The sequence below is a fragment of the Dunckerocampus dactyliophorus genome, chromosome 12, assembly GCF_027744805.1.
Source record: "Dunckerocampus dactyliophorus isolate RoL2022-P2 chromosome 12, RoL_Ddac_1.1, whole genome shotgun sequence".
In the NCBI taxonomy this organism is placed as follows: Eukaryota; Metazoa; Chordata; class Actinopteri; order Syngnathiformes; family Syngnathidae; genus Dunckerocampus; species Dunckerocampus dactyliophorus.
Window position 1 is genome coordinate 22,729,407 of NC_072830.1, and position 27,662 is coordinate 22,757,068.

General features: G+C 39.2%; 1 protein-coding gene across 6 annotated transcripts in view; it reads right to left on the minus strand.

Annotated features, from left to right (window-relative positions):
* Positions 1 to 27,662, minus strand: part of si (sucrase-isomaltase (alpha-glucosidase)) — a 96,201-nt gene that overhangs the window by 40,800 nt on the left and 27,739 nt on the right. For all 6 annotated transcript variants that reach the window (XR_008573099.1, XM_054793560.1, XM_054793562.1 and 3 more), the window contains 13 exons: positions 26,159 to 26,278; positions 23,815 to 23,928; positions 23,563 to 23,647; positions 21,522 to 21,639; positions 20,120 to 20,291; positions 17,629 to 17,745; positions 15,369 to 15,523; positions 14,992 to 15,076; positions 6,327 to 6,383; positions 4,666 to 4,790; positions 2,739 to 2,827; positions 2,247 to 2,296; positions 1,796 to 1,978 (listed from right to left, as the gene is read on the minus strand). Coding sequence is in view for 5 of the 6 variants with exons in the window: in XM_054793560.1 (XP_054649535.1) it covers positions 1,796 to 1,978; positions 2,247 to 2,296; positions 2,739 to 2,827; positions 4,666 to 4,790; positions 6,327 to 6,383; positions 14,992 to 15,076; positions 15,369 to 15,523; positions 17,629 to 17,745; positions 20,120 to 20,291; positions 21,522 to 21,639; positions 23,563 to 23,647; positions 23,815 to 23,928; positions 26,159 to 26,278 (1,470 nt within the window). In the remaining variant the exon portion in view is untranslated. The remainder of the gene's footprint in view (positions 1 to 1,795; positions 1,979 to 2,246; positions 2,297 to 2,738; positions 2,828 to 4,665; positions 4,791 to 6,326; positions 6,384 to 14,991; positions 15,077 to 15,368; positions 15,524 to 17,628; positions 17,746 to 20,119; positions 20,292 to 21,521; positions 21,640 to 23,562; positions 23,648 to 23,814; positions 23,929 to 26,158; positions 26,279 to 27,662) is intronic.

The following is a 27,662-nucleotide window of genomic DNA, read 5'->3' on the forward strand; positions in this document are numbered from 1 at the left end:
AGGCCACAGCTTGTTTTGTGTTGGCCCCTGGCATATTCTAAAAATAAAATTAATTGGATTGGTTTTAGCATCTTTAATTCACTAAATACACCAGTGGTGTGGCTCACATACTTTTTCTGTATGCTATATCTACTGTAAATCTGAAGTTTTTATTTGTAGTTGAGACTTACCTGCCAGCAGTTTTTCACGTTTCGCTTACAAAATACTTAAAGCTGCACAAAAGCTAAGCAGATTTTTGTTTTACTGTACCAAAAATGAACCGAGTAGTGAACTTAAAACCGAGGTAGGTACCACACTGGAATTATAGCATAGCTTTGCACCCCTAGTAGACAAATATCAGTACAATTAAGAAATGAAATCAAACCAGCAGTGATTCATACTGTAAAAACAGGACATTTAAACTGGTCAATATTGACTGTGAGTGACGGACATTTAAACCCACTCCAGCAGGAAGTATAAGGGATATTGACCTTGAAAAATTGCAGTTTTGGTTTTAGAGCACTTGTGTCCTTCACGTCCAGGAAATAACTGAGTAAAATGTGATAAATGTATCGTACCCTGTGTAACCACAAAGACCTTGAACACGACTACATACGCAGGAACACTTTTCTGTACCTAGGAGGGGAGGAAAGGGTGTATCAAAAAATATCTTCAATATACAGGTATTGGCTAACTGGATGTTTTTTTTTCATTTATAGACTTGTGTCCGATGAGCTTTTAACTCATAAACCTGAACACACATGGTAGGGTTGAGGCTCTTAGTAATTTGTTCCTGTCTCTTTTTCTATAAACACACCGCCATGGAAAATTGTTATCATTTCTCACATTTAGTCGCTAACCTTGAAAAAGTGCAACTACTGAAGTCACCCACCCAGCATTTGTCATGCATCAGTGTGACTTGAGAAGTGAGCATGTAAAAAGAAGCACTGGCCGCATTAAAAATCCTGCCATTACAACAATAAAAGATTATAGTTAGGTTTATTTATTGTGCTTGGGCGGCGTAAAACTGCAATGTAGTATACAGTAATCCTTCATTCATCACGGTTAATTGCTTCCAGACCTGAAGTGAATTCCTGCAAAGTAGGATTGCTTATTTATAAATCACATATTTTCGTAGAGCATAGAATATGGTTTTTAACCTTATTAGATGTGACATCTAGGCACCAAATAACAGCACTGTAGTCACCTTTGCACTCGTATTACCCAATATAGTAGGCATAATAAGAAGACAATAAGCCATTTAAGACATAAATACTCTAAGACTCATAAAATAAAACTCATACTCTTGTGGTGATTACGGCCTCAACAGTGCCCCATGTTATTATTCAGATCATTATTTTGTTATTATTGTGCTGTTGAGAGATAATTTAAACCTGCAATAAAAGCCTGTTGTTCTGGTGATCAGGTCTGATGCTTCTCTGCCTCACCAAACATTACAGTAACATTACTGACACCTAGTGACCAGTGTAGTACGCGTGTTCTTAATGCCTTAAATTTGTATTTTAGTTTTTTAACCATTTTAATACTTGAAAATGCTTAAGTTAGGTAAAAAATGTGTCCGAATTTGCTTAAATATGCATTTTTTTAATTAATAATAGGCCATATTCAACCACAAAACAGCGTGATTTATTCATTTGTAACCGCAAAATTCAAACCACGATGTGGCGAGGAACAACTGTACGCTTAACATTTTCTACCACTCATTTCGCTTGCTGCTAACTGCATTCACAACATAGTAGAATAAGCATTGAGGTTATAACGTGGATGAAAAAGGATGATTATGAATACAGCGTACCTCCTTGGCTGCATCAAATTGTATGCTGGCACCTGGAACCATGCTGGTAGAGTTTTTAGAGCCCACATGTGTCACAGAGACAGACTTAGGAGGGTGAAGCACCCCGAGGACTGTTATGTCCTCAAACTTTAGGTTGTTCGGATCCCTGTAGCCAATGTGAGTCACCTGCATGGTCAGTACTCCCTGTGAAGTGGAAGAGGCATATTTGTATGCTTGATATACTGTAAATCTATGTATTTTATCCATCAATTTTCCAATTATCATTCATCAGTGTTGGGCAAGTCAGGGATATACATATTTGAACTGATCAAAGCTTGAAAAGATTAGGATTGATTAATCCTGACCCCGTCTTTGCCAGAAAAGTCTTGGCTGGCTTGAAATTTGAACTTGAACCCAGATCAGACACAAAGAAAGAGCTGGACTTTTTTAAAGGTGTGCAAGGCAAGCTTACATAGATAACAGTGAATTTGTAGTGGATGTAGGTGCCACTTTTAACAGTCTCTGTGAAAAAAAGAGAACAGATGTTGGGATTTGTCACAGCAATTTGACACAGCCGGTGTACTGTCACACTGAGTGACTGACCTTCACTTGTTCATCTGTGTGAGCCAAATGTTTAAACAGTTATGGCAAGAAACCAGCTATCAGTTATGAGCATTTTGAGTTTATAAATCATTCATGGAAAAGCTGTAAATACACGTTTATCAGTAAAAAGCAAAGCAATAAACTCTTATCGAAACAGTCATTGTCCGCTATTGTACACAATACCAAAATGTTGTTACATGGGTTTTCTAAATGTGATTCCCATCTCCTAAAATGGTTTAATGTTTTAACATATAGAAAGTGTGTCATGTTTCAAGCGAATGCCTGCACAATTGTATTGCAATGTAACATTTAGTATTTGTTTCAATTAATACACCATTTTAGAAACATAATACATTTGTACCTCGGGAATCTCCATCATCCCAGAACAGCTCCCCTGCGGCCTCGCCATTATCATCAAGAGCAACGATCAAACCCATGGGTTTTCGCCGACTAAGGATAAAAACAAACACAAACACCTTTTACATACATCGTATGGATTCATGTGCTGGGACTTTTGAGCATCTGTAGCAGCAGAAAATGGAAGACTGAGTATTCATACCTTTGACATCGTCTGGGAAAAAAAAAATTCTTGATAATACAGAGAATTAAGATTCAAGGGGAAGGGTTCTCCCCAAACCCTTAAAGGATTAAAAATGGATTCAAAGGCATTACCAAGTATTTATGCCCATCTTATCATTATTTTATGCAATTTGTTATATACGTTTGGTGCATTGATTATTATATACAGTCGTCCCTCGTGACTTCGCGGTTCAAACATCGCACCCCCCCTCTATCGCTCTAGCTACTGTACGGCCTATTACTAGTCAAAAAATTTGCATATTTAAGGAAATTTTAGGTATTCTTGGCCTAAATTTAGCATTTTCAAGAATAAAAATGGTTAAATGAAGCAAAATGCAAATATAAGGCATTCAAAGATGATTAAATGTAGTATTCTACACTGGTCACTAGGTGTCAGTAGTGATGTTACTGTAATGTTTGGTGAGACGAGCATCAGACTTAATCAACGGAACAAAAGGCTTTTATTGCAGGTTTTGAATTATCTCACAACAAGCACAATAATAATAACATTCTCAGACTAATCATATTGTGGCCCTAATGCAGCTAAAACTCAACTCTGAACCCCCGACGTCACCTCGTGTCCACACGTCCTGAACAAATTTATTGCAACACACACAAGCATGAGTCTTTTTTATATATTAAATGGCGAATTTATGTCTACTTTTTGGGTAATACGAGGGTAAAGTTAACTATAGGGGTGTTACTTCATGTCTAGAGGGCTCTAATAATATTAAAAGCCATATTTAGATGGTTGTAAACAGGTTTTCTGTGCTCTAAAAATGAAAAGATTTGCTATATAAACAAGGAATCCTACTTTGCGGAAATTCACATATCACGGTCGGTTCTGGAACCATTTGACCACAATAAACCAGGTTGATAAACGCAATAAACAATAATCCCTTTCCATCACTTTCCCAGCAGTTGTGTCCTGCTCCTGGAGGTCCTCACAAACGAGCTGAAAATGTTTGAGCTAGTGATGGGTCTCTCGATAGTTGTACATTATATACAAGTCATCCTTCTCCTTGTCCAATGAGGCGGCAATGCTTTCTATCTCATAGGAGTAGCATTAGATCAATTAAATGATACGTCTTTACTACGTGTGCATTATATTGATTCTTATTATATATGTTTACTATGAGAGTTGGCGCTTTTCATATAGAACTGGTGAAGAGCAATTGCGATACATACATTAAGAGCACTCACACTAGCCAAATGCACCTGTCGGTGTCAAGTGGGCCGAAGCGTGCTTTTAATGTCGGCCTAATTGGGCAAGCGTTAATAGTCGCTTAAATCTCCTAAAAAGTAAAAGAGGTGGTTAACGGTTTTACCAGTAGTGTAATCCCCTGTCAAGGATGCCCTCCAAAAGAGCTAATAACTTTGGGGTTTCCGTCAAAACCTAGGGCCCTGCCATGGAGGAGTTTCTCAATAACATCGTGGAACTCCTCTGGGGATATGGACGAGGCTTTCCCAAAAGCATCCAGCTCTTCATTTACAACCGACGGCCTGTCTGTAAGGTTTAGGACTTCTTTACCCAAGGGTGACATCCTAAGTCAAGGTCAGCAGTTCTCCTTTCTTGCTGTAAACAAATGGAGCAAAAGTCTCCTCTTCTTGAGGACGGTTTCCCATAATCTTTGAGACTGACCGAAAGACTGAACGTCCTGGGCTTTAGCCTCTCTTATCTCCTAACCAAATTGAGTGTATCTGTGTACCTGTATGTGGTGGTGACATCAGGCATCTGCGTGGGAAGAACGGCACCACCTCTGATGTGTAAGCCAATCTTGTCGCCTGGTAAATGCAGCTGAATATGTTGTCTGCGGTCTGACAGTGGTTTCATCTGGTTGGTTAGGCAAGAAAACATTTGAACTCACTTTGATTTGGAGAATGTGATGCTTTCGGCAAGACAGAAATGGTGCTATGAACAATATACGTATGTGTTATGTAGACATTTTTCTTTCTACAAACCTATAAGCTCGACTTGATGCCTGTAAGAAATGATCTTTGTCACGCAGCATGCAGTCCGTTTGAGGTGGAAATCAATCCTAGCTTTCTTCTAGTAAAAAAAAATACTTTTGAAGAGTCCTCCACAATTCCAGTCACTCTTTCACTGATGCACAAGCACATTTAATTTCTGATCTCCAGAAGATTGAGCTCTTCCAACAACCAAAATCAATTTAAAATGTACGAGTCTCATCTGGTTTGCCCTCCAATCTGTGTCCTGTTATCCTCTCATCTGGTGCTGTAATTCTTCTGTTCTCAATGTTCCCATCAAGGTGTGTACTACTTTATGACATACAATGCCATGGCTGTGTGTGTGACATCTGGAGTGGAATAAATACAGGAAATTTAAGAACCTTCTCTCATTGACTGCCTTAAGAAGGTTTCTTGTGCTCTTGTTGGTGCTACTCATGATCATAACCTCCTATTTTCCTTGTTTTTCTCCTTAATGTTCCTGCTTTGCTTTTAATTGGAACCATTCTGGCTTCTCTTTCCTCCTCATGATGCCATTTTCTGTTAATCTTATCCTTCTTGTGCTAGATCTGTACACCCCAGCCTCCCGCCCGCTCACCTCATTCTTTTACCTAGATAATCACGAGAGACCAACAAGAACAAGGGCCCAGAAACCAGAATCTAATCGTTCATCTGATCAACGACCGCTTCTCATCGCCACTGTGACGTCCAAATAAGATCCCAAAGGAGCTCAACACCTCTTTTATCTCTCTGTGAGCGAGATGGTCTTTCCGCTGTTGCTGGTGCCCCTGCTTTCACCCTATCTTTGTCTCCAGTCTTGTACTGTCTTATCTCTCTTGTCTCCGAGTCCCCGACAAAGAACTTCAGGCAAAGACTTTCACGTGATACTGTGTTCTATGTGTGGGCTAATGCCTCTAATACTGATAAGCCTCCACTGCAATCATTCTCTTGAGCACCACATTCACCATTTGAGTGGCTGCACCTGTACAATTGATGCATTCAGGCACAATAAATTAATCCAGCAATGATGCAGCCGCAAGGAACCCAGTTTAGCCTATTAATGATCCCTCTCCCCTGTTGAAGCAGCTTATGATGTTTACTTTTCAGTAAGTGTGTGTCAAGGAAATGCCAGCTTGACTCCACTGACATCAATAAAGGACTTGTCTCTGTTTTGGATTACATGCCAGATCAAGTATTTTTGGATCCTTAAACTATGTATGTAGTTCTGCCAAAACACTGGCATACTTGAGACAAAAATATTATATGAATCAATTTGCACGTGTACATATTTGTACTTTTTCATTAATTGCACAATTCAATGTTAATTTTAGCAATTCATTTGTGAAAAAAAAACATTTTAGGCTTGAATAATCAGTGGAAAAGTGAACAATGAAACTCTTACCGTCTCATAGTCATACCACAAAGCATCCGGGATATATGCCTCCAACATATCCACACCCTGTAATAAAAAACAAAACAAAAAAACACGTTTGTCATTCAAATTTAAACCTAAATGTTTCTATTATGGGTGGAATTTGGGTAAATATGCCTCAAAAGTCAACCAAAACACAGTGATTATATTTATATGTGTATGCCAGTTAATGAATAAATATGACTTCAAACGTTGTCTGTACAGTCCATAAATGTTTGGCAACAATTTGAGTCAGCAATTTTAACTGAACAAATAAATAAATAAGGACTTAGGAGTCAAACACAGTCAAGGAACTGACTTGACTTTGGGGGTTCCACTGTACATCAGCAGGTGGCAGCTCATAATTTTGCATGGAAGAATATGAATGTTAGTGCATGTTAGTGCATTAGTGTATGCAAAGAGCAACTTAAGCTTGAACTCGCTGCCCTTCGGCTGACAGTAATCGAACACGGTGTGGGAGGGAGTCATTTTAAATGTCTTAAATGTCAACATAATGAGACATAATTAACTCATTCTCATTTTAAAACAGTGGGATGAGAGATTTCTACAAAGCCCCGTGTGATACGTAATCCCTCGTTTATTACGGTTCATTGGCTCCAGACTGTGATAAATACATTTCCGCAAAGTACAAGTTCTGATTTATGGATGATTCTCCTGAAAGGGGTACCAGTGAGGGTGCCATCACTTCGAGGGGCATGACATACAGACTACTGTGATTTGACGATATAGCCATATTAAAACATACTGCAAATATATCAAATAATCAGAGGAAACAGTGTGATGAGATGTCAATTTCAGCCCATTTGCTCACTGCCATTTTGTGACACTCAAAAGTTTGTCACAGACAAAAAAGAAATAATACAAAATGATGCAAATTATGTTTCAGCTACTGTGAGTTGCGAAGTATAACACCTCATTGTGCACCACACACATTTTGCTGCATCCAAAACATGTACTTTGAGCAAACTCTGATAAAATGCCATGCCTTTTCAACGTAAACAGCGTATTCCACACACACAATGTAAAACTGAAACTGAACTGAGGAAGTCTATATGCAAATGAGCTGACGTCTGCACCCAATGTGAACGTCGCAGTTTTTCCGGGTTATTTGTCTGTTTTTCCGTCAATATTCAGACAATAACGAAAGTGACACTGATTCCATCCATCTTCTATGCCGCTTTCCCTCACTAGTGTCGTGGGTATGCCGGATGACACTGATTCAAAATCAGAAATATGCCGTAATGTCCATGAATACACGTTACAATTCGGTTTTCTACTAATCACTTTTTTTTTAAATCAATACACTTAGGGGAACTATTATATTACATCATGTTTCCTGGAGGGTGAAGTGTGCTACTCTTGTGCTAACTAACAATGCTTTGAAGAACAGTGTTGCGTCTCACACAGAGTTTGAAGCAGGGTCCATCCACCAGCTCTGTGTTAGTCAAATTATGTCACCATTACATCGTGTCCTGGTCAGCCCAACAACACCAAAAACGCTAAACTGTACACATGACAGTGACATTATTTTAATATGCAAATTGGTTAGAAAATAACAACTTGTATTTTTGCTTGTAATGTCCCGCTTTTGGTACCCGTTTCAGAAGAATGACCTTTAGACATAGAATATTTTCGAGAGCATAGAAAACCTTCTAAATACGATTTCTAGCATTACTACAGTATAGCCCTCTAGACATGAACTGACCTTTACACTCGTATTACCCAATATAGTAGACATAATAAGAGTAAATATGCTATTTAAGACATAAATAAGACTCGCGCTTGTGTGTGTGTCACTATAAATGTGTTCCCTAGAGGAGCTGAGTGGCGAACAGACAGGAAGTGATTTTGGGGATTCAGAGTTAAGTTTTTATTCGGGATTATTTATTGTGCCTGTTAAGACAATTGAGACCGAACATTACAGTAACATTACTCTCCCCTAGTAACCAGTGTAGAATACTACATGTCATCAAAGCCTCTTTGAATGCGTCTTCTGAATGCCTTGTATTTGTATTTTAGTTCATTTCGCCATTTGTATGCTTGAAAATGTGTAATTTAGGTGGAAAAATATGTATTTGCCTAAATATGCACTTTTTTTTTTTAAACTAATAATAGGCTTTATTCAACCACATACCAGCATGATTTATTAAATACTATATTTTTCAAAAACCATAATAAGGATGAAGCCGCAAAATTCAAACCGTGAAGTGGCGAGGGACAACTCTATTTAAGTCCACAGCAGTAGGACACAACCTTCGATGGGAAAGACCATATCAAATGACAACTGGTGACAGCTTTTTCATGTCTTAAGGTGGTGGACAGACAAGAGCAATCAATAGAAGAGCACAAGCCCTTTGATAGCGTTGTCAGATCTCTGCTCTTTGTGACAGGGAGGAAGAGAGAAGAGAACATAAAGACAGGGAGAGCGTTGAATGAAGGAGCCACAGGTCCATCTCAAAGAAAAATATTAAATGTAATATGCCAGCAGTGAAGACCCATCCTGCCCATCAAATGCATTTCACTTTCTTTTTTTTTGTGGTACGCTATTTTTTTTTATTGTAAAGAGCAAATGTAAAAAAAAAAGGGGGAAAGGGTCATAGTCTGTGCTGTTAATCAAATCATTTCATATTCTCAATCCACAAAAACAAAATAAAAAGCACATCAAATACAAGTGTTTACCCTCGCAAATGCATTAACATGTGTCACATGTGAAATGAATGAGTGAAAAGCCATCAGGCACTCGCTAATGGGTAGGGATGGGTGCCTTTCACATTTGAACCAATATCGTACCAATATCCGGTATCTGGGAATCTGCATTTTTAATTTTCAGTACTTTTGTTTATGTGGGAATAAATGTTAATGTACTAATTTAATTTTTTTTTTATGTAAGATATTTCTCTCCCAATATACAAACTTTAACAACTATACCAAAACAACATCCAGCTGTTTGTATTGTAATATTTGCAGTTTTTTTTGGTTTGGTTTGGTTTGGTTTGGATTTGGTTTAGTTTATTTGAACATGAAGGTTACAATGGAATACATCTCATGAATCATTTGTTCACAGATCCACATGTCCAAAATTGTGTGATGAGGGTCTACGGAGGGCAAATAAGTTTACAACAAATGAGCAAAAGAGGATGGAGTGAAAATAAAAAAGGTATAATATTTTACAAATGAAGAAAAAGTAGTCAAAAGTACCGCAATACAAACTCCAAATTAACGTGAAGCAAACTCCTTTGCCGTGAACTACATACACTACTACAAACGCAAAGGGGCGATTGTGGTCATTGAATCGCTCTGTGTGTGGAAGAAGACGAAGCTGCATGCTATTAGCTGAGAAGCTTTCCATGTAGAAGCCGTCGGTCTAACGGATGATATAACTTCTACAGCTCTTTTGTGTTGTAGGTAATGTTTTAATGTGTCTTTAAATGACATCCGCTTTGTTTCGTGTGGTTATGGTGCTCCTGAGAGGCACAGAAAGAAATCACCATTGGGGTAGATTATGTTAACTAAATAGAAACTGTCTGCTACGTAGTGAATTATTTTTAATTGCTTCATTACATGCCAATGACATCTAAATTGTTGCATATGGACAGTCCAGGCTTACTTTACTAAATAAAGTATTACTAAACATCCTGGCTGTGAAGGTTCTTTCTCACATACTTTTAATACCGACCTGTTATTGTTGTTGTATACTTATCCCTTACTTATCCCTGACGAACGAAATACACACATACGATGTTCAGTCGATATTAATTCATTTGTAAAGACAAAAATGAAGTTTTGGTGGTTTGGTTTGGTTGTAATATGGCTGTTTGGTCATTTCTAAACTATGGGATGCATCCAGTCGTCGTGTCACGAATTGAAAGTGTGTTCTTCCAGAACAGTGACATTTATTAAACAGGTAGATTTTATTGTATCCATATAGGCCTACTTAAAATATATACCTTATTTCAGCTACCTTCTTGGTGTAAACATTGCCCCCTTCCTCTGACTTTGTCATTTTCTCTTGTGAATTGAATGTGCCATGACGCTCCACGGAGACTGCTGTTTTGGTACCGAAACATGGTACCTTTTGATTTTATGTGAATCGGTGCTCGGCAGTACCAACAAAATTCGGTCGGTGCCTATAAAAGTACTGTTTTCGGTACCCATCCCTACTAATGGGAGGGAATAGCTTAATGTGGCTGCTATGATATCATAAGGTACAGTGCTCCTCTTCACACTCACACTACAGAAGAAAACTCTTAGCTACTGTACAATATAAGGTAGACCATGGTTTGATGCCCGTGTGAGCTACAATCAGACAGGAGAGGTGAGAAAGACAGCAAGCAGTACAGACAGTGCGATCCCAAATGACGTGGAAAAAGGATAACAAGGATGAGTTGACAGCAGCTGATTAGGAGAATCAAGATGAGAAATGAAGCCAACATTTGATGAAAGTATGAACTAAAAAGAAAAACGAGAGATCGGCACAAGGAGGCTCTCGATGGTGACCAGAGGGGATGATGGTGAGAGATCAAGGTCTGCGCGTCTATTGATCTGAATGGTGGAGCTAGAGCATCATTAGAGCGAAGGGTAGGCAGATGGATGGAGTGATGAATACAGAAAGATGAGACATTCAAGCAAAAGATCGTTCGTGAGGTAAGAAGATGAAGGGTTAACACAATAGAGTGAGCATTTTGGTGTTTTGATGACTTCATCACCAGCACCCTACCCCTACCCCTATCTAGATGTTATTAGGAACTTGTTCATTTCCATTCCTCCGATCTAAGAACAGTTTAGTAGGTGAGTCACTCTGACAGGGGTATAATACGCTGGCTGATTACAATGACGCTCTGCAGATAGTGAAAGGAGAAGATGGTCTGTCACTGTACATTATGTAGTCACTGCCCATTACTCCTTTACCAATTGAAGCTACTGAGTGGCTGTGACGGGCGCAGCTGCTCTGCTGGGCTGCCTGGTGAGATGTAAAGACGACAGACACAAGAACTGCTAAGCAGTAGCACCATTTGCCATAATTGTAGGAATATGGCTTTTGTTTTCGTTTTTTTAGCTCTACCTTGTCTGTGATACCACAAAGCCTTGCTAAGCGGTGAAATCATCCATTACAAACAGTGCAATGCTTCTTAGATTTAACGTATATGTACAGTATATTAGTTACACACTGGGACCCACTGACGGGCCATATACTAGTACAACCAAAAAAGCATATGAAATTAGATATCATCAGAGTGGAACCATGGCTCTTTGCAATGTGGATACAAATTATATACAGGGTTTTCAAAGCGTGAAGTGGGCCTCCCCTGGGAGGTGCCTGAAGATTCCAGGAGAGGTACAGAAGCTCGAGAAAAATAAAAAATAAAAAAATTCAAACCTGCAAAGCCTACTTAAGTTATGTCAAAAACAGAATGCATTGATTTTTAGTACAGCGAGGAAACAGTATGGGGTGAGCAGAAAACTCCACAAAATATGTTCCAGAACCTTAAATTCTGTGCCACTGATATACAGCATACAGCAAACTAGACTGATCCTGGGATTGACAGCGTTGTTCTCTTTATATAAAACTTTGCAAATGCACAAGCAAAGAAAAACTCCCATTTATACGAGATCCTTCTTCTGTTTCCACTGATGAACCTAAAGTACATCAAAACCACTAGCCCGGCCAGAACATTAGATAATCTTCCATTCCATTTAATTTTCTTCCGCTCATCCTGGTCCGGGTCGCGGGGGCAACAGTCTCAGTAGGGAAGTCCAGATCTCCTGGTCACCTCTTCCAGTTCCACCGAGAGGACCCCAAGGCGTTCCCAGGCCAGCTGTGAAACATAATCCCTTCAGTGTGTCCTACGTCTGCCTTGGGTCCTTCTCCCGGCTGGGCATGCCCGGAACATTTCACCAGTGAGGCGTCCAGGAGGCATCTGGACTAGATGAGAGGAGCCACCTCAACTGGCTCTTCTCGATGTGAAGGAGCAGCGACTCGGAGCTCCGCACACTCCAACCTTCCATCACTCGAGAACAAGACCCCGAGATACTTCAACTCCTCCACCTGGGGCAGGACCTCGCTCCCAACCCAGAGGGTGTAGTCCACCCTTTTCCGACTGAGAACCATGGCCTGAGAACCATGGCCTTGGAGTTGGAGGTGTTGAGTCTCATCCCAGAAGCATCACACTCAACCGCAAACCGCCCCAGTAAACGCTGAAGGTCACAGCCTGATGAGGCCATCAGGACCATATCAGCTGCGAATAGCAGAGAAGAGATCCCAAGGCCCCCAAACTAGACCCTCTTGACTCCTTGGCTGTGCCTAGAAATTCTGTCCATGAAGATTATGAACAGAAACGGTGACAAAGGGCAGCCTTGGCGGAGGCTAACCTTCACCGGAATCAGGCTTGACTTACTGCTGGCAATGCGAAGTAGGCTCTTGCTTCGGTTGTACAATGACCGAATGGCCTATCCTGTACTCCCGTAGCACCCCCCAGCGGAAACTGCGAGGGACACCGTCAAATGCCTTCTCCAAGTCTATTAGATCAACTTTAACAATCAAATGAGATCCAACAGAAGGCATTTGTAAGATAAAAGTGGTTCAACCAAACAATCTTTGTGGCAGCAGATGACTCAGAATCCAAAATGCATGCCAAGGGTTCCCCAGATGGGATGCAATAATGATTCGCATTCTTTTGCATGCCTCATGGAATCTCTTCCATTGTGCTCAGGAAGAGAACTGGCAACTGCCCAAAAACCAGTCATCAACTTGACATTTTGTTGCACGCCACAGTATGTCTCAAACCTTGGCCATGTCCTTACGGACTGATTTGACTGTGATAAGGTTGGGGTTGATCAGTGCATCTGTTGCATCTGTGACCTTTTCAAAGTTCCCTAGAAAATACTTTGTTACCCTTTGCTTTGTCCAAATATTTATTTTGATTCAACAGGTGGTCGTCGGGTTACGTACGAGTTCCATTCCTAGTTAAGTTGTGGTGTAAATTGGATCTCATACCAAATTACACCGAAATTAACTCCTAAGTCACTCACACTGTACACAGAACACACAAAGGACACAACATGCAGTAATTAAAACACAAAATATAAGAAGTAAAGCAGTATAAAAAATTAAAACGAAAGCACTGGCAACCTTTCCATTTCAACAAGACCACCAAGTCCCGAGTTGTTATTGTCGCTTTAAGAGGATCAACAACCTGGCAGTTACATTATGTGTACTGTACGTATTGTTAAAGAGTGTTGTGATTTCCGACCATCTGTAAACATGACATGTGTCCTGAATGTGGCTGCGTGCAGAGAAGACAGTTGAGTTTGCTGATGTTACTTTGGCATGGTTCAGCCAACAGCAGCCTGTTTTGTTTTTGCAATTAAGAGATTGTTCATCGATCCGTTCCTCATTATCCTCACAACATCCGGATAGATGTTATAGTACCATCTTTATCTTTAATGATGGTCGCGAGAGTCAAGCGATTGAGACAAGTGTGGCCAATACTGAGCACATAGTGTATTCTTCGCACCACGCTGTAGCTTGTTCTTGAGCGAGTCTCGTGTTTACGCACCAAAATTTGTTTTTTTACGTAATTTATGGAAGCGCGTTTGTAATCCCACAATAAATGAAAATGAAATGACTAATTTGCCAGCCTCAATATATTGCCATGTGTGTGCATGTCTGTTTTCCTCATCTCCCGCCTCCAAACAGGCAGGAAGAGAGTTCAGTCTGTGCAATGGTTTCAGCACCTTGGAGCATTTGTTTCATAGAGCAACGGCACAAACAGAGTGAGCAATTTAGCCAGTCATACAGTCTTTTTGTCTCGGCGGGTGGCGGCAGGGCCACTAGCGTACACACAGAGTGCAGAAGACTGTAACGTATTAGAAATTAAATTAGTAGATTGCAATATATTGTCATACATTTTTAATATTTTTTCATTGTACTTTTCTTAAAAGTAATGTTAACTTGTCTCGTCTCGTAGGCCCAATCTCGTGCATCGTCTCGTAACACCCCTAGGGACCACAAAATGATGAAACATGAGACGCGGTACACTGAGGAGCACCTGTATTGGTTTTAGCTCAGTCTTCCCATGACTGCTACTTCCATAAATCCCTGACAGCTCCACCTTCAAGTATTCTCAACTTTTACACTCTGAAGTAACTTCATTCGCACTTTGGATCCAATTTACTTTCCACTATTCCGTAATTCACAAGGGGCCATGCTAAATTGCTTAATCAGGGCACTTTGACATGACCGAAATTGTTACATCGGCCCGCACAGACATGCATGTGCAGACGCACACATTTACAGGAAACTTAGCCCTTGCACACACAGACACACACTTCCATCTACACTTCTAATCTGCTTGTAATGAGGTCAGTGCTCTCATTATAGCTGAGAGAAAAGAGGCTGGGTATGAAAGTGGAAGAACGAGGGGTGAGAAAAGGGGAGGGCAACAAAGAAAACCCCATGTCATGTTTTCCCTGTGGAGGTCAGAGGATGTACTATGTGTGTGTCAGATTAGCTCATCATCCCATCTGCGTATTGCATACTGCATTTAATAAATAAAGTAGCACGTTTGGGTCTCAAAGGGGGTGAAATGTAGTACTTAATGGTGTGTTATGGAATTGTTTGTGTGTGCCAACCAACCGGGTCCAGTACAGGTGTGATGAGCAGGTGTTTCCCCCAGAGAAACTGACGGTCCACATCCCAGGTGGCGCTGTCAGAATAGAACCTTAAGGGGGATAGTGACGGAAGAAATGTCATTTACATAAGCTTAAAGTATTAAAGTATAAATTAATAAATATAATAAAATAAAAACAAATATAATGTGAGCACTCCTAAGCACAATATTAGCATTGATTAATTGATACTGCTATACATTGATATTATTATTCCTATTTAAAACAAAACAAGTAAAACTAATAAACATAGTCTGGTGAATGAAAAACTGTATATTCCCTCAAAATACCTTAAAAAACATTTGAGATTTTGGCAGTATATTCACAGTATTCAAAAAGACTTACTCATGCATCAGGGGACGCACAACGGTCTCCCCTGTGGTGCTGGCTTTGAAGAAGAGTGTGTAGAGGTATGGCAGCAGTGTGTAACGAATCCTCAGGTAGTGTTTGGAGCTCTCCACCAGGGTTGAGCCTGCGCCATATGCAGCTGGATCCTGAGGCTGCAGACAACATCGATTACAGGGATTGAGTTGATGAGCAAAAGCCTGACGCTTCTGTTTTGGGTTGTTGTTTTTTTTGAAAGCATATGCAGGTCCATGCAAGGTGTATTTAGGAAAAAAGTATGGTTTGAAACTGGGATATTGTGGATCAGCGGTGTGATAATCGCACATTAAAATTTGTGCTGACATGTTTTGGCACTTTTTTCCCGTCGATGAGCTTAATGTGGCTATCAACATTGAAAATGGAACAAAATGTACTGAAACAGTTACTTCTTGTGGTTACTGATGCATGGCAATTAATCAGGTTTGGAATTTTCTTGGTTGGTTTTGTTACTTTCTTTATAGTTTCCGCCATTTTGGTGTTGGTACGCTGTATTAAAACATAAAAGGTGCTTCAGAAGAAAGAAAAAGTGAGCAATCATCTGGTTGTATTCGTACCCCTGGGCCTAATGAATCACTACTGTTTTCATGAGTACTTTTATTAATTTTGGTTATGTAAAGGTTTGCATTACACTATTACTCACTTTATTTCTAAGAATAAAAGGGTCTTGTCAGTCTCTTGTCCTTTTACCTGCTAATCCACGTATGCCGCCTCTGACTGCAACTCAGACTTTGTGTGTATGATTTTGAGTTTGAGTGTGTGCATGTTGGTGTGCACAGCCGGGGGGTGAGAAACTTGATTCGGTTTCAGCAAAGGTCACATATTAGCTGTCTCATTTTGTCGAAATTCTTTTTCAAATTCATGTTCATCTCCCCACCTGTCGCCCGAAGTCAGCTGGGATAGGCTCCAGCATGCCCCCGGCATAGAAAATGGATGGATGGATGGATGTTCATCTCCCCATCGTCTAGCAAATACTGTAAAGCTCTTCTTCTGGTGCATACACACAAACACGCACGCACACTCCATTTATAACCATTCTATCTTTGTAGCACTGATGAGCATGGAAATGCCACATGTCTGCTGCCACAGCCTTCATTTTCATGCTGTTTAACACTAAGGGTCTGATTTTTCTCCCCAGTCATTTGTGCTCATCTGAAATAATCAGTGTTTGATGTCAATAAAAACACCGCTCTCAGCTCATTGGGTAGTTTTCCCATGACTCTCTGTGCCATTAAACCTCGTCTCATTCGTGAAATTCGAGTCAAAATCAAGCGATTCCTAATTCTTTCCTCCACCGTATTAAATTCTGGGTCACCACTGCTTGGGTGCGCACCAATCATCGCATCATTTATGTCTGTCAAAGTAAAATCTACACTAATGTACCTTCTGGGGCCAATTCTTGGATTCAAAAGTAACTGTCTGTACCCTTCTCCAGAGATAAAAAGGTAAAGGCTCTGTTTCATACTGCTGTTTAACGATTCCGTCTACCGCCATCTAAATATTTATGTCAGACAGTGTCATCCATCCATCCATTTCCTATGCTGCTTATCCTAATTAGTGTTTTGGGGGTATGTTGGAGCCTATCCCAGCTGACTTCGGGCGAGAGGCTGGGTACACCCTGGACTGGTCGCCAGCCAGTCGCAGGGCACATATAGACAAAGAACAATTCACGCTCACATTCATACCTATCAACAATTTTGAGTGGCCAATTAGTCAGTGTCATACGGCGGCAAATTCGAAGTCTTAAGACACAGACATTAGATAGAACAGCATGAGTAAATACGCCAGTACAGTACGAGTATGAGTAATGAAAGAAACGGCTGAAACACATCTGAATCTGAACAGTCATGACTCATGGATGAAATTATACTTGGACTATTCTCTTGGAATACTATTATTTTGGAGTATGATCACACTTGGAGGTGCTATTGTTAATATTACTTAAAACACTGCCTGTACAGTTAATAAAGATTTTATCGTGGCAACAGTTTGACCTTGGAACGGAATAATTCAATTTCCATGGGAAAAATGGTTTTGACCTTTTGACCAAGGTTCCATTATACTTTTTTTTTTCTGAGATTGATGAGCGATTGCTTTTAAGCCGCAGCAGTACAATGGTCAATCAATGATCAGCTCGCCTCTATATTTCATTATCTTCCACACCATTGCATTCATGCTATACAGTACATATTACATTGACAGTTTATTACAAGATAGTAAGAACCTTGTAGCCCTGAGCATTGTGGTTGCGGCTGAAGGGATAGAAAGCTCCCACTTGCATCCAGCGACGACATAACTCTTCACTGGAGTCATCAAAAAATCCACAGATGTCAGCTCCAATCTGAAGCATATGAAGGGACAACAACTTGACATTACTGACAGCTTGCAATTTATTTCAATCAATGTCTTCAATGACAAATTCTGTGTATTCTAATATTACAGCTGTGTGAAACAATCTCAAATAAAACTGTGAAAATAGGATAGTTCTGTCTTCCTATTTTAAACGGCACCAGTTTGATAAACAGGCTGCGTGTTTGCCTTTTGATGTCCGCTCAGGTATTGGCAGACAGTAGATGTGGACTGTGATCTTTATTTACAATGATTGTACAATGTAAGTCTAAGAAAGAGACTTTCAGTCAAAGGCCATTCCTTAGAGACTGCTTGCTTTCCATTGTTTATGATTGGTCACTTTTTACAACAAACTCAGTGGGAGGGAATCGATCTAAATTCCATTTCTCCCCCGTACTTTCTCTCTTTGTCTGTTTATATCCGTATGTGTGTGTGTGTGTGTGTCTGTGTGTGTGTATATATATGTGTGTGTTAGTGTGCATGTGTTTTTCTTGCCTGTCCTTCTGCCTACATGACTACTGTCCGTCTGAACAATTAGCAGCAAAGATTTTTGGAATGTGAGACTTGCATGTTAACTAAAATGAAACATGCATCATTTATATTGCCTCTGGCTCAGCCTCTGTGATATGTTCTTCTTACGTCCATTGCTCTGCTGGCACGGTTCACAGTTGGTTGTACTTGGATTGTAGTTCAATTACAGCTACATGTTGTGTTTTTTCTTGTCAAGAAAGAAATTGATGAGTGTAATTAAAATAAAAATAAACACAAATCAAAAAAATAAATTGAAAATAGTCGTGACATAAGTGGGGACATTAAAAAAGGATAAGAAAATAAATAATTATTCAGAATAACTGTAAATGATGGGGTAAAAATTTGGACCATATTGCACAATTCATGAGTCATTTCTGAATACAGATGAAGTAATAACTAGGATCGCAAATGATGAAAAAATTTTCAAATTAATTAATCATGATTAATCACCATTTGCAACAACGTATGAAATATGCCCCTTTTACTGTATCTTATCAAGAAAAAAATAAATGACCGGACAAGATTATATACTGTATATTTGTATGTAATAACAGCTCCAAATGAACTGAAAATGTAAATCATGATAAAAGATACTGTAGCACACGTCTGAAAATCTATTTAGCTAACACTTGTTTCTTTAATAGTAGCAGAACATTTAAATCACACTTTAACTTTGTTAATTATTGTTTTTCTTTGTCTTTCTGTTTGTATAGACCACACATACACATTACATACACATTAAAAAACATTGTTGTGATGTTCGGAGTGCCCCTGAATGCACCTCGCTGTGGCCTAGTGACAATTAGGAGGAGGGCTAGAGACGTATTTGTGAGTTGGAGGTACATACAGTATATGGTGTTGGAATTGCACTGCTATTGATGTGTTCAGGTCAGAATAAAGTTATAAAAGAGCGTCAGACACAGAGACGGGTGGCTTGACATGGGTGCACATGTGTTTATTATAATAAACATTTTGATGTAATTAAATTAATAAATTAGTTACTTCCGTTAACGCGCTATTTTTGACAACCCTAGTAGTAACTTATAAGTCACATAAGCAGCGTAGTGGTCTCATTACTTCCTGCGCCCGATAAGCCAATCTCTCCCTCTCTTACAACGACCCTTACTGTGTGCCAGTCACTCTATTGTTACAAATTAATGGAGAATGATGTAGAAGATGGGCTGAGAATTATGACCTGCCTTCACGTTAATAATAATAATTTAAAAAATAATAATAATAATGTCGCACGGTGGCCGAGTGCTTAGCATGTTGGCCACATAGTCAGGAGGTTGGGAAGATCTGGGTTCGAATCTCCGTTGGGCATCTCTGTGTGGAGTTTGCATGTTCTCCCCGTGCGTGCGTGGGTTTTCTCCGGGTACTCCGGTTTCCGCCCAAATTCCAAAAACATGCATGTTAGGTGAATTGGCAACTCTAAATTGTCCATCGGTATGAATGTGAGTGTGAATGGTTGTTTGTCTACATTAGCTGCTATGTTTGTCTGTGATTGGCTGGCGACCAGTCCAGGGTTTACCTCGCCTCTCGCCCAAAGTCAACTGGGATAGGCTCAAGCATACCCCTGTGACACTAATGAGGATACGCGGCATTGAAAATGGATGAATGGAATAAAAAAAAATAACAATGTTAATAATATATACATGAAGCATACATATTGTAAAAAGAATGACATAAAAATGAGGCCCATTGTTGTGCATAAATGTGTTCTACTTGTTTCTAATCCCCTCGAGATAAGCAGGTTTCTGTCATTTCATAGGGCAGCTCATACTTAAAACACCATAAGAGCGTTATTTGCCCTTCAGAGAAAGTTCACAACTCACATAAGGAATCCCAAACAGACCAAACTCAAGCATGCCAGGAATGGCCCATTTTATGTCGTTCCAGTTGGCAGCATTGTCCCCCAGCCAGTGACCCGAATATTTTCCCACACCTGGAAAGGAGGAGCGGGTCAGCATCAGTGTACGGTTGCCTCCAAACACATGCTGCAGAGCTCTGTGGAACAAGGAGAAACAGCAAAAGGTCATAAACATTAAAAAAGGGCCAAAGGGCAGGAGAGAAAGTGAAATAAAACAGTTGTCAGTATAAGACACACACACACACACACACACACACACATTTTGACACACACAGTGACTACATGCATACAAAACCACAGACTGTACTGTTTGTCAACAATACAAAGCCCTTATGATGTTCAAAAATAGTTCCTACTTTGGACAGTTTGAATTAAAGGAGACAAATAATCGGGAAGGCTGTCAAAATAAACGTGACCACAAATCTTTCAGCAAATTTACTTCTGAGACCATCAAGAGAAATGCTGCAAGTTCACGGAACAAAACGGTAGCCAGGCTAACAGGGGCGCTGAACGTAAGGCATATTCCTCTTTAAAGACTTAAGGTGTCATATTTTACGGTATTATAGAGCAACCAATTATTACGGCCAAGCATTTAGCAAAGACTTAGAGACATTTGTCTTTTTCTTTTCAGTCCCCCAATTGCCTCCTGGCTTACATCTTTAAAGACGGATAACGCTCAGGTCATTTCAGGGCATTTCTCTTCATGCATGTGTGCATGTGCAGCATTTTTCTTTTTTATTTGTTTTTGATCCTGCACCGTTGATGCTATTGCAGCATTTGCCATTTGCATAATTTTCCTGTTGCATGTGTTTTATGGTGTGTGTTTGGTACGGATTATTTTTGTGTGGGGAAAGTTTGGACGTTGCTGCGCATTTGCCCCTGTCGGCCACCACAAACGATAGACACAGACAGGACTGTAAGTTAAGCCAGTTTTATGGAGTATATTTATGATTACAATCCACTCACATTGATGACTCCTAATTGGTTTACTTAAGTGCTGACCCAGATGCAAAATCCCTTAACAAACTTTGGGAGCTGAGCTCATTAAAGGTATATTCCTACAGTTAAGAAATGGGATCCAACTTGAAATTGGTCTGCAGGAGTCGCAGCCATAATTTAAAAGTCAATATGCTGCATTGAATCATCAGATTTGTCTTGGGTCTTTTTTCCTCTCATTAATTCTGGTCTCTAATCATTACTAAAAAAAAAATGCATATATTTTCTAACACATGTGCACGCTACTATTTTTGAAATTCCACTGCATATTTTTTTCCTTGCTAATTCCTCATTGCTCTAATTGAATGTCAGCAAGTTGGCTTCCAAAGCACACGTTGGCAAAACACTTCTAACACTAATTCCGTACTCACTTTTCAGTAGCCAGCACCATTGAGTAGCCATAGAGACTGTGGACATCATAGTGGTTCCCCCAGGCCTGCTTGGCATCCATACACAGAGTCTTACTGTACATCACTTCATCCAGAATTTCTGTTGGTGGAAAGGATTATGGTAGATACGCAGAGGACGGTTAAAAAAGAAAAAGCGTTTAGTAAAGACACACAAACAAGAACATCTGTAGGCCACAGTGGGAGAGGAAGGATGATGGAGGTAGAAAAAGGCTAAGGAGATAGGTTATCAAAATGCAAAAGTCTTTTCTAGTTATGAAGTTATGCAAATACAATGTCACTTCCTGTGAGGACGGACAAGCTGAAAAGTTTCAGACTATTTTGACACTATTCTAACTAACTTGTCGGAAAAAGCGGGTTACGAGTGCCGACACTCGCTAGCAAGACCAGCTAACCGTCGCTAACATCCAAATTTCAATGATACTGCTCAGCAATAAAATGAGAGGAAAAAGGGCTTCTACAGCAGCGAATACAAAGGAAGAGGACCTGGAAGACAGCCAGGATGCAGGTAGTCTGCGAGAAGTAATAATGAAGTTGAACGACATGCAAGGAAGGCCGAATGATATAAGAGATAAACAGCACGATAACATAAGTACTTAACAAAACACATTAAGGAACTGAAGAATGATATCGCATCACTTTGTAAACAATTTGATGGGCTGGAAGAGAAAGTGGTTGCCTTAAAGAAGCAAAATGATGAAAAGGATCGCTTCCAATTGCAAATGATGTGCAGAATTGATGATTTGGAACACTCCGTGTGCTTGAACAATGTGCCTGTGACTGGAATCCACATTATACGCAGGTCTTTTGCAAGAGCAGCTCATAACAGAGGAGGTGAACAAGTTGATGTTACTTCAACAGAGAAACAGGCGGACAACTTTCTACAACTGAAGAAGGCGAATGTGGATGTCGACAACACCGACACATGCATTTCGATGTCTGGTTAGAATAACAACACAAAGTTCACCAACAAAAAAAAAACAAGTTGGCATTGCTGAGGCAGAGAAGTAAGCAGAAAGGAGCAAACTACATTAACTACATCAGTGAGCATCTGACATAATGCAACGCCGACATCGCCAAGAAAGCATGCGACTTAAGGAAGCGGGAGGAAACTCAAGGGAATCGGACCGCCAACTGCAAAATCTACATCTAGTTAAATTGGAGGACCGGAGGAAGCCAAAGTACTTGTTGTTGAAGACATTATGTAACTGGAAAAATACTGACGATCATCTTGACTACAAGAAAAAGAAAAGGCACAACTCACAAAAACATGATGCCACTTGATGTCATCAATAATCAACATTAACGCTATAATAACAACAGATCACGCCAAATTCCAAATATTAAGTACTAGATTTCATTAACTGAACGTGACTAATAAGTTATTATTTAATTTATATCCAGAAATGAATTACGAATTGTGCAGTTACAAATGTTACTCCGGTATTTGTTTATTTTCAATGTCTTGCTTTACTCATCATTATGTAATGTCTCCACTTAATCTAATTCATTTATTTTCAATTTTTTATTTGTGGTTATTTTTATGTACTTTTTAAAAATTTATTTGACCATGAAAACAAAATGCATTCCTATTTTGTTACTTTTGTTAAATTTTTTATCTTATTTCACTGTTTTTTTTTCCCACTGAACAAATACCTTCCTTTTTTTCCACACAGGAAGTGAACAAAACTTAATGAACAAAATATTTTAAGTGTCAACAAGTAAAAGACATGATGTGAGTGAATTATCAGTGATCGACATGGAGAAGGAGGAGGATTAAATAAACTCCGCTTCTTCCTACTCCTTTTCCTTAAAATAATAATCTTACACAAGTTTAGACAGACAGTATATTTTGCCCATTGACTTGTGCATGCCATTTGTGCTCACCTGAAGCCATCTACGGTATGTGTTTACTGCTAAATGGTTCATCCAGTGCCGTACACTTCACATAATCAAGCTAGGACACATCTTTTAAATATTTGATAAAGTGAAAATAATGTGTTACTTGGAGTGTAGGGAGGATAGTTGAGGTTGTTATCAGCGCATCCTTCAGTTGATCCTTTCTTGAAATTAGCCACCTCATTCATGTCCTGCAACCAAGAGAAGCCGACTTTAATATAGCTCAATATAGCTATATAGCTTTAGCTTAATATAGCTCAAGTTTAAGGAATCATGACAATTATAAATGACATGATACAATTGTATTATGTATTTTTTTATACTTTTTTTGATATAAAAAAAAAAAACAACAACTCACTATCCAGAGGGCATCATGTTTGATCTCCCGATAGAATCTTACGTACTCATCAACCCACCAGTCGATGCAATTTTGGCTGGTGTAGTCTGGAAATACTGTCTCTCCTGGCCAGACCTGAGAGAAACAGAGATAGTTTGGAATAAACAGCAGCAGTATTTGTGTGTGCTCAACTTAAAAAATGGAAATTCCAGCATATAACAATCACGATTTTACAACTGTACAATTCATTGTAGAGTCAAGTAGGATTCCTTATTTATAAATGGAATATAGCTAGAGTAAAGAAAACCTGTTTACGACCTCCTAAATACAGTTATAACATTACTAGAGCCCTCTAGACCTGAAATAGCACCCCTACAGTTATATTTACATTCCCTATACCCAATACAAGAGACCTAATAAGAGTAAATAAAGAATTTAAGACATGAATAAGACTTGTGCCTGTGTGTGTTACTATAAATGTGTTCTCTAAGGGACCTGAAAGAGTGGCGGACAAAAAGTGACATAGGGGGTTCAGAGTTGAGTTTCAGCTTTTAGTGGGTTACGGCCCCAAAGGTAGCCAGTGGATTTATTGTGCCTGTTGTGAGATCGTTCGAACCTGCAATGAAAGCCTCTGGTTCTGGCAATCAAGTCTGATCCTTGTGTGTCTCACCAAATATTACAGTTATACTACTGACACCTAGTGACCACAATGGAATACTACATATCTTGAAGGGCTTTCAATGCGTCTTTTGAATGCTAGGCAAAAAAAATATGTATTTATATTATTTGTTAAATATGCATATTTTTTGTACTAATAATATGCCGTATTCAACCACAAAACAGCACTATTGTTTAATTAAATTAATTAATGAAATTGCTGAATTATTTTTGAAAAACCGTGACAGAGTGAAGCCGCGTTCTGTTCTGGCGAGTGACAACTGTACTTTCAAATGACATAATGATGTGATGTGTTACGTTTTGGAAGTAACTTGCAACGAAACGTCTTGTGGTCTTTTCACGAGCAAGGCCAATGCAGTGGTTCAGAAAGAGCCCCACTGCTCTCATAATTAGGACACATACATTCAAATGAAAATAAACAAGCCTCCGTAATCATCACAGATAAAAGCCTGCATGGACATAATCAACAAACAGTGTTTCATTAATAGAACTCGAGGCACAATTGCACATAAAGTGCTATCTTTCTTTCTCTCTCGAGTGCACACTTAATTTGTGATGCAGTGATGCAGAACATTTTAAGATTAAATACTAATGTGGAATCAATGCATATGTTTGACCTGTTATAAGCAGCATGAAAAGGCGATTAGCAGTGGGATTGGACCTAATCGCGTGCATAATCAAAACAAGGCTGTAAAAGCATAAGACCAGCACAAGTTTATCCCTCACATATCCAACCTTCACAGCAGGAGAGAGCCTTTTAAATACAAGCTGTGGGGGCAGAAAGGGAAAAAAATAGCACTCCAGGGGCTTGAACTTCCATTAGAGAGTGTTATGGTTTGATGGAAATTGGGACCAACGAGTCACCCTGACATCTGTTAGTGCAAATACTCTTATTTAATTGGTGACCTATTATTTAATGCAGAGGCTCAAAACATTCTACAGACTTTCAGTATAGATTTAATCCATCTATCCATTTCTATATGACTTACCCTGTGATCGATCACAACCCACAGTGGGGCAAGAGTGTAAGTAAGCCACTGGGCCATTCTGCTGACCAGAACTATTAGATTTCTTGTAAACTTTCTGAATAATCTGTTTTTTGAGTCATCATTTTATGCTAAATATGAGTTTTGTTTTTTGGTTTGTTGTTTTGAAAAAAAATATTGTATGTTGAGCTTTTAGGTAGACAGACACCCAAGTCCTATGATTGTCTGGGCCACTTCAAAATAAAAGGTAATTCATTGCCATTTACGGACTCATTGTTGTCACAGTGTACACTGAAGGTTAAGGAAACTGCGCTGCTCAGACAGCTTTTGTTAAAAGTTCAATCTTGACGAGGGTCTGTGCTCAGGAATGCTGTAATTTGTCCAAACGCACAAAGCTGGGGCAGGAACAGTGAGGCTTTCTTACTAAATTCTTAAGAGAACACGGAGATACAATCAACAGTTTTCCTGAGAATGTTTGATAAGTTCTATGTACAGTATACACATTATCTCATACCAATCTCCTCTCTTTAACTTTTGTTTATATACAGAACAAAGAGTAAACATCAATTTCATTTCATTTAGCCGAAGGACCTGCTAATCTATGTGACTGTTAAAAAGAGTATAATGTTAGCAATGAATGCAGATAAAACCCAAACCCAAGCCCACTAAAAGTTTAATGTCTATGCCCTCATTTGTCTCACCTCTCCAAGTAAAGGAGTTTTCCCATCTGGTTCAGTGACCCATGCATTCTTCTCTGTCCCGCGATCAAAGGACTCATATGGGGCACCCCCAACCCTCTTACTAGTGGCAATAGCAGGATCCTGGAGGAAACAGACAAACATTCCATTAAACATAATTTTTCAATTCACAAAAAAATAAAGCTCTGTAGTACAAAAACAGGATAATTTGGTTCTCAGATCAGGATCTTGTCATAGTCATAACACTTACCTGTTATTAAACTTGACATTTAATTGTTCAAATAGTGATTTGACATTCGTTTGTATTTCTCAAAATGTAATTTGTGGTTTTCCCGGGGAAATTCCCGGGAAAATTAACCCAGTTGTAGAGCTCAGACATTTGGATTCTTAAAATGATGGTCCAAACTAGGAGTGCTACGATACACTCAGCTCACAAGACGAGACGATACATGATATTGGTTTCAGGAGAACGAGACCCGACGATATTTTATCATTACTTTTAAGAAAACTATAATGACAAAATATAGGACTGAACAAACAGACAAAACAATGTAGGTACATTTTAAAATGTTTTATAACTTCGCATGCATGACCAACGCATGACGTATGATGCTTTTATCTGTGTAACACAAATTGGAACAAAAATGCTCGGCGCTAATGGGACGTAGTGAAAAGGATGCTGATATCATATGACTTGATAGAAGTCTGTGTGATACCACTAATTTCCTTTCTGATCCGATACTGAGTAACATTCAGTCTGGTATTGGTGATACAGATCCAAAATCAATACTTACACACCTAATGTGTACATTTTCAAGAGCAGTGTGCTTAAAATCATAACATAGCTTATAGCATAAAAATCTGAGAAATGCATTCATGTATTTTAAACTCTGAACTATACAACACCTGAAAAAACAGAGCGCTACATCATATAAAATATGTGAAAATTATGTTTTAAACAAAAAAGAGACTAAGTGAAATAATAAAACCACAAAAATAAATGATTGTTTATTAAAGACTACTACAAGAATGAAAACCAATTCACAATTCAGTTACATTTTAACCTAAAAATACTGAACATGTCCATAACACAACAAGAGCATCCAGCATTGACATGTTCCCTCATTCCAAGGTTTTTGTGAAGAAACAATATCATATTTACTGTCTTCCACTTTAGTCTGTTCCATTTTTTGCTGAAACCCTCCCGCCTTTCAAACAACTATCTTCTGGTACAGAAGTGACAGTAATTCCTGGGTATCTCACTGCTAATTTGCTCAGGGCTGGGAAGGTTCTTTAGTGTTCTTTCCACATTTTGCTCACATAGCATGTTATCACATACATATACCACATGCTGTTACTCCAAGCTGAACCAATGCAGCTATGTGTGAAGCAATAATTTATTTAGTTGCTTATTTAGTAACCATATTTAGTTTGAACAACTCTAACAGCAACAGTGCTTGAGCACCGCTTAAAGCTCCACATTTTCATCCCTCTGTACCTGGATAGT